General features: G+C 42.0%; 2 protein-coding genes and 1 long non-coding RNA gene across 7 annotated transcripts in view; 1 reads left to right on the forward strand and 2 right to left on the reverse strand.

Annotated features, from left to right (window-relative positions):
* LOC123961427 (zona pellucida sperm-binding protein 3-like) overlaps nt 1–12866 on the reverse strand; it is a gene marked incomplete in the record, with an annotated part of 791580 nt that overhangs the window by 604749 nt on the left and 173965 nt on the right.
* Nucleotides 1–12866, reverse strand: part of magi2b (membrane associated guanylate kinase, WW and PDZ domain containing 2b) — an 86562-nt gene that overhangs the window by 4483 nt on the left and 69213 nt on the right. For 4 of the 5 annotated variants that reach the window (XM_046036795.1, XM_046036797.1, XM_046036798.1 and 1 more), the window contains 9 exons: nt 8067–8098; nt 5482–5674; nt 5250–5365; nt 4660–4852; nt 3157–3396; nt 2331–2516; nt 1680–1974; nt 709–928; nt 461–604 (listed from right to left, as the gene is read on the reverse strand). In XM_046036795.1, coding sequence (XP_045892751.1) covers nt 461–604; nt 709–928; nt 1680–1974; nt 2331–2516; nt 3157–3396; nt 4660–4852; nt 5250–5365; nt 5482–5674; nt 8067–8098 — 1619 coding nt within the window. The remainder of the gene's footprint in view (nt 1–460; nt 605–708; nt 929–1679; nt 1975–2330; nt 2517–3156; nt 3397–4659; nt 4853–5249; nt 5366–5481; nt 5675–8066; nt 8099–12866) is intronic. The other variant, XM_046036796.1, reaches the window with a different exon arrangement.
* On the forward strand, nt 11574–12291 carry LOC123961455. The gene is made up of 3 exons (XR_006822734.1): nt 11574–11716; nt 11944–12038; nt 12206–12291. It is a non-coding gene; the product is annotated as an uncharacterized LOC123961455 (long non-coding RNA).

A 12866-nucleotide genomic window follows, 5' to 3' on the forward strand; every position in this document is an offset into this window, starting at 1 on the left:
TTCTGCTGGTGAGTACCTCCACTGGCGCAACTGGGGAATAAGTAACATTAAGCGCTTCCTTCGAAGTGCACCTCAACAGGACAGGTTGAGGCTGAGTAGAGGGAGTTCAAATGCACTGATACTCACTTTCCCCCCTTTCCTAACCTATAAGCTATTCCTGCCCCATGATGAAGACGGGCCAGACAGTAAAATAAAGATCTGAATTAACAAAAGAAAAAGCAAAGCATTATTCGCATAGCAAAAGAACAACAGACGGCAAAATTACATGTTGTATTAAATTTTAAACTTCTTGACATCTTTAAATTCAGTGGAATTTAAAATAATCTAACACCTTTAATTCCACCGTTATTAAACACCTTTAATAACACCTTTGTACATTTCATTGACAGCAATTCAATCATCTCCCAAAGAACCTTTTCACTTTGTCATAGTTTTCATCTTGTCATCCATGTCATCTCACCCTCATCCGTCCATTACGTATGGCAGGACCATCCTCAGCAAGGCGCAACACAAACAGGTCCATCTTGTACTCTCTGCCCCCGCGGATACTGAAGCCAAAACCCTTTGCACTTTTCTCCAGCTCCACCGTGAAGTAATCATAGTCCTGCAGAAAGAAATGTGACGATTTGCAGAACATACAAATAAATATGGGCACTCAATACTCAACACAATGTCAAACTGAGCAAACAGTTCTTGGTCTGGCTGTACCTGTGGTCTGAAATCAGGAGGCAACCCCAGAGGGAACTGTGCAGCTGCAGGGTGCTGTCTGAAGTCCAGCAGACCGGGCGGGTGTCTGTAGTCAAGCGTCGGGGGCTGTCGATAATCAGTAACTGGTGGGTGACGATAGTCCACAGGAGGTTGCCTGTAATCAGTGAACGGAGGATGGCGGAAGTCAGGTTTGACGTCCTGTCTGGCTTTTACCTCTGACCTGTGAGGAGAGAGAAAGCACCAAAATCAGAGAAGAGGTTTGTGTCATGATAGAGAGACGATTGCTTTGAAGAAGTTTTAAAGAAGGTGGTATCCTACTGCACACAACCTCACATGTACACATACGTCTTCTCTTATGAGAGTGGACAGTGTGCCTAATGTGTAGATTTATGGGTAAAGTAACATTTGAGCTCAGTTTGCCATGTGAAAGAAGAGATTGTAGGGATTACTGAGTGTGTGCAGCTAAGGAGGCTCATCACAAAAAGGATGGGAACACCACTTTCTTTTGAATCTTTTATCAACTTGTAAAATGGGCATAAATCCACAGCTCTGGGAGTGCCACTCTCAGTGTCTTGATCTGAGACTCACACACACACACACACACCCATGCACACACTCACATTTTCATAGTTTTGATATGAAACAGGGCCTGATCGCTGGGTTCCTGTATTATAGAAGAGATACTTTAAGGTAAATTATTCACGGACACTGTAAGAGCTAAGTGGTGTTATGCAACAAAGTAAAAAACAGTCTAAGATGGAGAGTCTGACTGGGACAAAAGTTGTCTGCAGTCACAGTTTTTCTCCTGAACTTACTGTCATGCAAGGAGAGGATGACACACTCTCATCTAGACACACAGTTTTCTTTGAAAACTTCTGCTTATCCTCCTTCCATTCACTTTCCGTGCCACCTAGACGCTTACAAAGCGCTCTTGCTGAGTCCAAACAAGATCCCTCTCAGTGCTGCCTTACCTGCCGTCGTGGAGGTAGAGCTGTGGAGGGAGGCCAGAGGCCTGGGTGACCGGGCTTTGCTGGGTTCCAGCTGGTGCAGGCTGGGATGCTGCTGGTGCAGGAGGGCAAGTCACTGTTTGGCTTGTCTGAGCTGGTGTCTGGCTGGGCTGGACAGGCGCTTGACCTGTCTGAGTGGCTGGTTGGCCGGGCTGGGTGCCACCTTGGCCTGGCTGGGCTACAGGGCTGGGCTGGGTCTGGGGGCTGTGTTTCTGGGTCATGGGGCTCTGCTTCTCTGAGCTGGGGCCCGAATGGGAACCTGTGATGGTCAAAAGGCAAGACAAGACGTCACCTGTGTGGAAAATGTCAAACTCTGAAGAGAGTTATCTTCTATATAACTTGAAGTGGGCTTGTAACCTTTAGCCAAGTTATAAATCTTAAAATTATTACTCTTAAATGTGTCAATGTCACAAGACAAGGCTGTACAAGGCTTTGACTTTTTTTGACTTCACATAATGCATTATATGTGTAAGGGTCCTCTTGGCCATGCTAAATAGAATACATTATCATAAAACAAAGAAGACAGACTTCTTTATCAAGTATAAAAGGGAAAACTAAACAAGCTGGCACACAAAATTCACACAATTTGATTTCATTTCACACACAAACACCTACCCTCCTCTGGTATGATGTGCAGTGTGACTGTTAGCCCTGCGTCTTTAATGAGCTTGACGATGTCTGCGTGCGGCATGCTGATGATGGACTGTCCGTTTACAGCCAGGATCCGGTCGCCCACTTTCAGCTTCCCACATCGGTCTGCAGGGCTGCCCTCGATTATGCGTCCTATTTTATGGGGCACAGCTGGAAACAGGCACAACCAAGGTGTTTGTCAACCTCAATTTTGAATTAAAATAACAATACAACAGAGATGAGAAATAATATTTTTAAAATACATGAATTTAGGGAGAGAATTTTTAGAAATGCATATATATATTTTTTTGAGATATTTTCATATAAAATTCTTCAGTGTGCTGTCAGACCACACTGACTCCCTTTAGTGGAACAATATGTGTAATAAAAACAAATTTAAGACTTTTGAAGACTCTTTTAATACTACATGGCATGAAGGACCAATTTAAGACCAACATATAAAAGCAAAACTTAAAATCAAGCCAATTTCTGTTTGACCACAGCTATTGAAAATTCTGAAGCTATTGAATGGGATAAGAAACACCACTCAAGTAAGTTAATTGTTAAGGGACATAAGGCCCACTGGTTATAAGTAAAGCAGTAATAAACAAATTCTGACCCTGTTTCTTGAGGACATGCAGTGCAAGCACAACAGGTAGTAAACTGTGTAAAAGAATATTATAAATACATTTAAAATGATTATTAAAATTGTTTTAATTGAAATAGTCAAAAATGCCTAAATGATCGCTGTAGGACAGTCACCACCCTTAGGATCACAGTAACTTTAGGGCGACAGACAGAAGCAACTCACTGATGACGGCGGCGTTCTCCGGTCTGTTCAGGGAGCTGATGATGACGAAGCCGAAGCCCTCATTCTCCTTGCGGTGAATAACCACATCACTGGTTTGCAGGGCGCATCCCTCTGGAGGAGAGGTGGCAGTTGGGACGGCGACCACCGAAGGGCCCGTAGCTGAAGCTGCATCGCTACGTGGAGAGCTATGTTGTGTCGACACCGAACCGGGGCTGCGGCCATTAACAGGACATGGTTCACCTTCAGGGGAGAGAGATAGGATGAGTCAAAGCAGCAGTTGTTACTATAAAATGTGACCAATTTACTCACAGTCACTATTCATTTTAAAGCTTGTTCTAACTCAAAGTGGCCTAAGATGTAGCCATTGGAGAATTTACAAATCTGCAGCATGTATTGCATGCAACAGTGCACTTCTCTACTTCCCACAGTGATACTCCGTCAACGTCATGTCTCTTTGACATTTGGCAGGTATGACTCTTGTGTATGTATGTACCCCTTGCAGTTGCACTGCATATATAGTAATAAAGTGGGGTAACATCTCCCTCAATATTCAGTGTTAAACTGACTCCAAAACACACAGGAAGATTTGGGCCGTTCCGTAGCCTTTGCTCTTCTTGAACACATCTAGTGTGGTGTTTTCAATGTTAACAGGCTGATCCAAGATTTACACTGTTTCATTGTGTTGCTGGTCAAAATGCTCACACGCTTGTGGGTGGCAATTTTGTGCACTGGAGCGTGTGTTGTCTGTGGCACACGGTCCCTCCCACTCTGTTCTGTGTTTACTGAACACCCAATGTGTAGCTGGTTAAAGCATTATTACTGAAAATACAGAGAAATCTTTAATGTTTCATTGTTTTGTGCTCATATACAGTCTGTGTGCTAGGTGTGTGTGCATCAGGATACAAATAAGAGCCTCATCTCCCAGATCAGCAACATTGACCATCAGGGTTTTTTAAAAACATTTTTATTAAACTCCTGTTTTTGCAAAACAGAAAAAATGACAATAAACAGACATAATAAACTAACACAAAATACAGACAACCAAACAAAAAAAGAGACAAAACAAACAAAAGAGATAAAAACAACAACAAAAAAGTGTGAGTCCAGGGAACCAGTAGTGGACACTCATCTGGAAAGCCGAATACACTTTGCACTTCAAAATCATACCAAGCTATAATTCCAAACCCTAAGTGCTTTATTTTAATGTGTGTGTGTTTTTTTTAAGATTCTACCTATTCCCCAACCCGGTTGGTTCCCCCTATATATCTGACTGAAGATTTCGCCCATGAGATATGTATGATGTACTCCCATAGAAAAGATACGTGGGTACGTACTAATCCTGGACACAGATTGTCAGCACATGTGTCCTGTCCAAGTTGTCTTTTTCAAATTTGATGCCAGTGAAATGTGCAACATGTTCTCCAGTCTTGATAAAGTGTCAAAAAAACAACAACAAAACTAAACAAAAAAAACACAAAAGAACAATATAAAACGTGTCCTCACCAGGCATTTGCACTCTCCTTCTCACAGTCAAGCTGACTTGACCGTTGCGAGCGGCTGCGTGCATCAAGTCTATTACGAATTTGTGTGGTTTCCCAGCAACCACATTTTTATCCACAGAAATTAGCTCATCCCCGGGTCGAAGCCGCCCATCGCGCTCAGCAGGAGTGTTCTCTATTATAGCGCCAATAACAATCTGTTCAAAGACAATCAATATTAGCAACATAGATGAAGGTGAAGGGGATGAAACACAGACACAGTTGATCCACACAGTAATTGCTTTTTGTAAACTATGGTAACTTCCTAATATTGTGCTGCCACATTCTCTCTGTATCACAGTCTGCATGCTATTTTACACGTGGACAAGTTAGCAAGGCGTTACTTCAGTATGGGAGGTACTGAGCAGTTAGAGGGTCAGGACAGTGTGAGGAAGACGAGGCGTGCTTGTGTGTAAGTGTGTGTGTGTGTGTGGAGGGTATGTTGGTCAAATGTGTGTAACTGGATGAAGTGTTAGATGAGGTTAGGTGCAGGTCAGACGAGGTTGGTGCGCATGAGGTTAAATATGTGTGTGGTCCAGCCCGTCCCATACGAGCCTTGTCACGGGCGTCCGGACTCACAGCCTGCACGGCCTCGTCTCCCCCCAGGATGCGGAAGCCGAACCCGGTCTTCTCCCTCAGCAGGTGCACCTCCACCTCTTCATACTCTGGACCTGAGAGACAGACAATAAAGGTTGACTCCTTCTTTAATATCAAATCACCATATTATTTATGCAACTTATAGCAACGGAATTGCTCCGTCTCCCGTGAACTTGGTTTCAGCACTCACGTCGGCTCTCGTAGATAGCCCTAGACTTCTCATAAAGGTCGTAGGGGTCAGGTTTGTTAAGGTCGAAGCCCTCGGTGGAGTCAGGCACAGACATGCGGTGCTGTGGCTGGTTTGGGAAGGGCGTGCCAGGTGGCAAAACTGGGCCGGACAGGTTTGCCTGGGGGCTGCCATGTGGGTCCCACTGGTCAGGCAACTACAAGAAAAACACCAACAACAGATTTAAGATATGGGGATCTGTTTTTGTGGCGCCACATTGACCAGTGCAGGCAGCAGTCTGACCGTGGCAATTTCCTAACCTTGAAACCTTACTTTGCCCATGTGTGTGAGGGGCAAACAAGTGACAGGTTTATTTTGGTGGAAATGGGTCTTTGCACTGACAATACACTTCTCAGAAGTTTCTGTTGCCAATCTGTTGATTTTGACAAATGTGCAGCAGAACAATACTACAAAACACAATTAAGACATTTCATTTCATTAAAAACTCCCCAACTAGCAGATGCCTTTAATATCTGCATCAAAAAATAACCTTTATAGTGGTCAAAGCAGGAGTTCCTGCTTATACCCTATAAATGAACACGAGTGAGAATCTGCTGATTTATACTGTATAAAAAGCTTATCCTTTTGTTCATTAAATCACAGCAGTAAACTGATGGCAGCAGTACAGATATGTTGATAAGTCTGGTGCTTCTGATTTGAGAAGTGCTGCGCCAGAGCGCAGTACCATTACACACGGTCGTCCACCATGTTAAACTTCATTAAATCGCGTGCGAATGAATAACTGCACACACCTCTACACACATCAGACTGGTCGGTTATATCTCAGTATTCAGCATGTTTATGAGGGAAATATTGGATATACAGGGCTCATTAATCATGTGTGTCACAGCTTATTTTCCAAAAAAACAACAAAAAAAACAACAACTAAATGATCATCATGCATCACTGTGATTGGCTCAGCTGTTTCAGAGCTATGAGACCAGTGAAGTTACTGGCTGGGAGCATATTAATTAATGACCACACCTTCTGATCTATATTCAACTTCAGCCAACCCTTCTGCCATTTGCATTGCTGCACCTTGGAGGATGGTGTCCAATCTCCCCAAACTTTTCCCGTCCTGCTCCCTGAACAATCCAATGACAGAGTAAAAAAAATCCTGTCCCATCCCATTAAATTATTGGACCGTGATTAGCCCAAAGTATTTTATAACGATTTGTGCCCCAAATCACTTACTTGTTTGTCCACATCTTAAACTGAGATTTAATGTGACTGAGAGACAGATAAACTTTCTTCCTACCACAATGAAGGCCAAAGGTGAAGTAACACTAAGCTAAACATTTTGGAGGGGGACTTTAATATTTTAAATACAAATGTTTCAAACTGAATTGATGGATTATGTTTCTTAGGCAAAATGTTGCTCTTACTGTGGCTCAACACTTGGAGGAAACTTGCACGTCTGTTGGCATCTCATTGGATGATTTACTGATTTATTGATCTTTAAGTGAAATTAATTTGTGGTGTGAGCACAAACATTCACATAGAAGAACATACAAAATAGAAACCAGTCACAGACTTGGTTCACACAGGACAGACAGTACTAGCAACGGCCTACATGTTACCACACCATGCCGGCAGGAGAAAACAGCAACAAACAGCTGAAATACTAAACAGCACTGACCTGTAGTACGAGATATAAGAACTAATATTAGCATAAGTCAAGAAAAAACCACACAACAATAAAAACGTACACAATGCTATACAACAGCAGCTGTAGTGCAAATAAGAAGCAAACAACAGCTGGCAGAAAAGTCAAGGCAGTGAACAAGTTATTTCAGCGTGGACGGAAACCCTGCACTCACCTTTAATGAAATACTGTAACTCTAACGATAAAACTTTGACAAATGTTGTTTACACTGTTTACAGTGTTAGGGTAAGGGGTTATCTGATATATTATCTCTATGGAAGTTGTTTTTAAATGATAAAAATATGAATGACCGTGAAGTTAAAACTAATCCGAGGCTAACTTTGTGCAGAAGAGTACTGTTAAGAAACCTAGATGATGGAAGATTCTCATCAGACTTAAACAATGATTAAAAATTTTTATTATCAAGTAAGTGTGTGAGTTTAGTTAAATGTTTTGATTCCGTAATTAAATTATGCAGTGAAGAAACCGATCTATTTGGCCTGGGGCAGATATGAAAATTAATTCAAATCAATATTCACAATTTACACTTAAATGAAATGAGATGAGATTCATTACATCTTAATATGCTGCCGAATACCATGAATGAGTGCTGATTGTATGAGTAGTAGCAGGTGCAGTTTAAGTACAAATCTGAAGAGCTTTTCCCCAGCTGGTGAGGTATGAGATCTGATGTGATCAAACCAATAAGCAGGTCAGGACAGGCTGGCTCATTTCACAATAAAGCAAAAGCCTCTGAGGCAATACAGCCCCCGTGACAAACACTGATCCTACGCACTTCTATTTTACATTTCTGCTTCTGTTTTCTCCCTGCCTCTCTTTCTTTTCTCATTCGAACACACACATATACAAACAAGCGGAAACACGATTGGTTCAATCATCGTACCTGTTTGGAGGCCTTCCACGGAGAGATGTGGCCTGAGGAAGAAGAGAAAACACAGTCAACAGAGCGCAGACTCTGGTAATCTGACAGAGTCAACAAAATGCAGACAATTACAGCTATAATAGAACCTATGCGCAAAGGTGAATGTTAAATCACCTCCCTTAATGTGAGAAAATTTTTTTATTTCATATTCCTCTGTTTTGACTTTGTTTGTGTAACTCTTCCTAAACGGGTTTGGTTGTTGCGTTTGTTTTCAACATAATTACATCATTAGCTGCAAGCAAAAGCACAGCCCCCCTCCCTCCCTCCAACACACACACACACACACACAGTTTTCTCTGTAAGTCATATTTTATCTGCATGTAGGAAGCAAGTGAGGACTCTCCATCACAACAACAATCTCATCAACACAGCTCCCCTGTGACTCCACTGAAGCAAAGACATACAGTACATTTATGCTACTGAGACCCAAATACATACACTTAGACTTGGGGGGGAAAAATGCAATGTCTGTCTTGTATAAACATGCAGGCTGAATCTTTACACATGTGGACAGAAACACATTCATCAAGCACGCTAGACTCCTGCAGCATTTCTGATGAATACTTTAACACATGTGGGCGCTTGTAAAATATTCTTCAGAGAATCAGAATATATTTAATATTTATACAGTTTATGAGATTTCCTGAGAAATGTCAGACAGCACTGGATAGAATATATTTATGAAATTACTCTCCTACATCTGCCTGCATTTTAGATATGTGAGATGAAGGCCAGAACATTTAGCAGCACAGCAGAATCTGCCAGCGAGGGGAGATTTGAGGAAAATGAAATACAGTAGATCACTACCAATCCATGTGAAGACAAAATGAAAATTTAAATTAATTTCTGCCATTCCTTACACTTCAGTTTTTTATTTCCCCACATATTCAGCCCCCATTTTGAATATGAATGTCCTATGTCCCTGCTGTGTCTGTGGGTGTGGAGGTTAACCACCAGGACACAAGAAGATGAGGAAAAGAGAAATAAAAACCCTCCTGTCCATGAACACAATAAACATGAATGGAGGTTTGAGGAGAGCTGTCCGTGGTGCTGAAATGATTCAGCACAGTTGCGGCAGCAGAGGGAGGTCTCCGTGGGAGGTTGGTACTAATGACCACGTTCTGCAGGGAATAGGGGCCTTAAGGGAAGCCTTTAAGTAATCCTAATAACTCATTCTCAGGCAACTTTCCTTTATGACCCACAGAAGGAAACGAACTACAAGGTAATTGTCCACTCATATTAAAGAAGAACATCATCCTCACATAGGCATTTAAGCTTAATTTAAATGCTAATGCAATTCATCGACACATATGTTGGATATGTGGCAGACCTGTATGAATGCTAGTGAATTACAAATGAATGAGTGGTAGAGAGGCTTCTCATGGCCTCTCTCACGAGTCAGTGGTCAGGCAGTCTGGCAGGCCGGCCTCTCAGACTAGCCTGCTGAGTTCTGGATGGCCTTCAGATCAGGCTGATTGGCTTGTGCAGTCTGACACCCTTTTCTTCACAGCCATGATCTGCATCCTCATTGGTGCTGCAAAATGTGTCTAGCCTGTGGTTGGCTGCGCTTCAAACTGGGATGTCAAGGGACGGAGCTGTGAACACGACCAGAGCTCAGTGGAACTCTGGCAGAGTGCCCACGCTACAGCAGTCAGACACAGAGACAACACACACACACACACACACACACACACACACAACACATGCAGCGGAAGTCTAACACCCTGTGTGTGTGTTACACAAAGCACCGATGCGCTCAGTCATCTGAAATCATGTGTGCAAGCTAAATTCCATTGATGTTCTGCATAGAAATCCCCACGTCCGTAAACGCAAATATCCTTAAACATTCCTGACACTTTGCACATCTGAGTCACTGTACAAGACCTTGTCCTTTTTTCCACCCTGCAGAGAGGAGAGACACACACAGAGTCACAGAGGTTCCTGGTGTGTCAGGCTGATAGTCCCTGTGGGGCCGTTGTCTTGAGTTGTTTGATAGAAACTGGGGAGGTTAAAGGAGGAGATTTATTTTTTGGGGAAGGGAGGTAAATTGGTACATTCAGCTCAGCATTTAGAAAGCTGTACCTATTGCAAGCTGTGTAGTAACATGTTTAGGGTAATCTCATTTGTGTGTTGAATTTTAGCATCCTTTTTAAATGGCGTATCTGACGGTGAAACATGACTGTGTGTTTTTGCAAAGATTAACCACCAGGTGGCAGATGCTGGCTCTGCACAGTCATAAGATGCTGCCACAACATTTGATCTCAGCTGCTCACGTTCACATCCATGCATGCTGACGTGCAGTCACATACACACTTAATTGTGCACATCACAGACTACACAGGTTAGGAGAATTTATTTGCTTTCATGTAATCAAGTGACTGAGTATAATTCACATAACAACATACAGTACAATCAGTTCATAAGGACCAGACAACAGTTTGTCAATACATGATAATGATCAATAATGTACAATATGATAAGAGATAACAGGACTGATGTTAAATCAGCAAACCACCCTGCAGCATCAGATAGTCTGATGTATCAGGCTTAATGTCTTTGATTGCTTTTCAGGTCTGCATTAATAATTCTTGTCATACTTTAATTAATTAAACCTGAGATGCATATGAGTCTGATTGTTTTCATCCCTAATTAAATGCAATCCATGAAAAAGGAGCGGTAGAAAAGACAGCATTTGTAAAATTTGCTTTATTGTTCTGTTATCATGTCAGAAACAACGCAAAATAAGTCTTCACTCCTGGCAATCTATCTTTAGAAAACAACTACAGACTTAATGACTAAATGAGCAGTTTGTTTTTCTGACTCTCTTCACTTCCATCCAGGCTGTTGAACGCCGTAGTACGATTAATCATTGTGGGGTTGTGTGGTAAAAGTAGCCCCGGGTAATTATTAAGTCAAGTTTTGACCATATGACCCAGAACACCTTTTAGAGAATCAGTGCAAGAGCACATGTCAAACAAATAAAGCTTTCACTGTGCAATTTAATTTCCTTGCAGGTGGCCAATCTTGCAGGTAATAGCAGTGGAGGGAAAATGGCACCACTTCATGTCCTTCAGGGAATATTAGAACACTGCACTTCACTATGAAATTCTCTCTCATTCCTCTTTTCTCCTACTGTATAACCCCATTTTGATTTATTTTCTCAGACCTAGGGCATGTGGTTGTCTCCCTTCTTTGACTTCAAGAGGAAGGTAAAATGCTGAACGTGTGCAGAAAATTAAAGGTGGTGTGGAGCAGCCCATTACAATGCAGGGCCTCTTACAGGGATTCAACATTTGACTAGGGTTGAGTATCGAGAACTGGTCCCAAGTTTGAAACATTACTGAATTTCCAAGAACAGTGGATTCGTTAAGACACGTGCATTTCGATTCTGCTTATCGGTTTCTAACTTTTTGCAAATTTTAGTCGCTCTCCCGACTGAACGGCAGGGAGCATTTTACAGTGACTTAACGTCACGTCATTTGTTACGCAGTACGTCAACAAAGCATGTGAGAAGAGAGTACTTCTGTTTACATTCCTGGACCATGGCAGACATGAGCAAACACTCAGAAGTTTGGCTTAGCTCTTCTTCACAGCAAAGTGCAACACCTGCAGTAAGGATATTTCGTGCAACAGAGGAAGTACCTCCAATATGACGAAGCATTTACTTAAACAATGTGTTCAGATTTGTTGCTGTCTCCAAGCGACAATGGCGCAGCTAACGCTAACAGTAGCAACGTCTCACGCTCAGTTACAAAACATAGATGAGCTGAGATTCACCTTTTATATTGAAGCCAAACGAATGATGTCTACAAATTATTCTAATATATGTTTTTCTCAGATACGAGTCCCCAGAGACACCACTCCAGTACAGAAAGTACTTTCACTTTAGCCATGAAGGGGAAAATGAGAAGGAGAAAGTGGACAAGATTTGTGGTGAGGGGGTTTGAATCGGAACCAAGATTCGATTAGTAGAATCAGAATTGATAAAATTTAAATCATACACAACCCTGCATGTCACAGGTATTGTGGAACCACACTAGCCCTGAATTTGGTGCAATAAACAATAAAATCAGTCAAAATTAAATGTTTGTTTGCCTAAGATTTAAGTGGGAGGAGGAGGAAACGTTGTGCCATTGTGAGAAAGATCCAGAAGAACAGTTTTCCTGACAAACACTCAGACAGGATGGTGGGTGTACAATCATACATAGAGATGCATTATATTTGACCAGTGAATCAAGATCTAGTTGAGATTGAATTGAAGATGGGACAGTGTGCATTTTCTATATATTTTCTCTCGGTTACAATTGTCCCTGCATCGCATCAAGCATGACCATTTATGAATCCAGAACACAGTGAAAAAGCTGTTTGTATAATCGAAGCATCATCATTTCAGAGTGTACAGTCAGTGCGGGCAGCCAAACAGCATCATGCCAACCAGTTCAGCTTGTTTGCCAGCTAGATGACACTCTCCACAGTCATTTCTGTCCAACGCACATTACAGCAAAATAACTGCATTTATTTTGAGGATGAGTGGCCCCAGTGAGAATGAAACCGCTTCCTTACATCAGTGTTAGAACCATCTCTACTCACAGAGCTATACTATACCTAACAGTAAGAGCAATGACATTAACACTATCACTCATCCCAACTCAGCCTGCAAAGGGTTTATCTTGCCTTTCAGATTTTACCAGCTTCTGAATCGCTGTATCTTTAAACACTTCCATGTGTTGCTTCTGTCTGTTTCAGTGAAAACGTCAAATA

The sequence above is a fragment of the Micropterus dolomieu genome, linkage group LG22, assembly GCF_021292245.1.
Source record: "Micropterus dolomieu isolate WLL.071019.BEF.003 ecotype Adirondacks linkage group LG22, ASM2129224v1, whole genome shotgun sequence".
NCBI classification, from domain to species: domain Eukaryota; kingdom Metazoa; phylum Chordata; class Actinopteri; order Centrarchiformes; family Centrarchidae; genus Micropterus; species Micropterus dolomieu.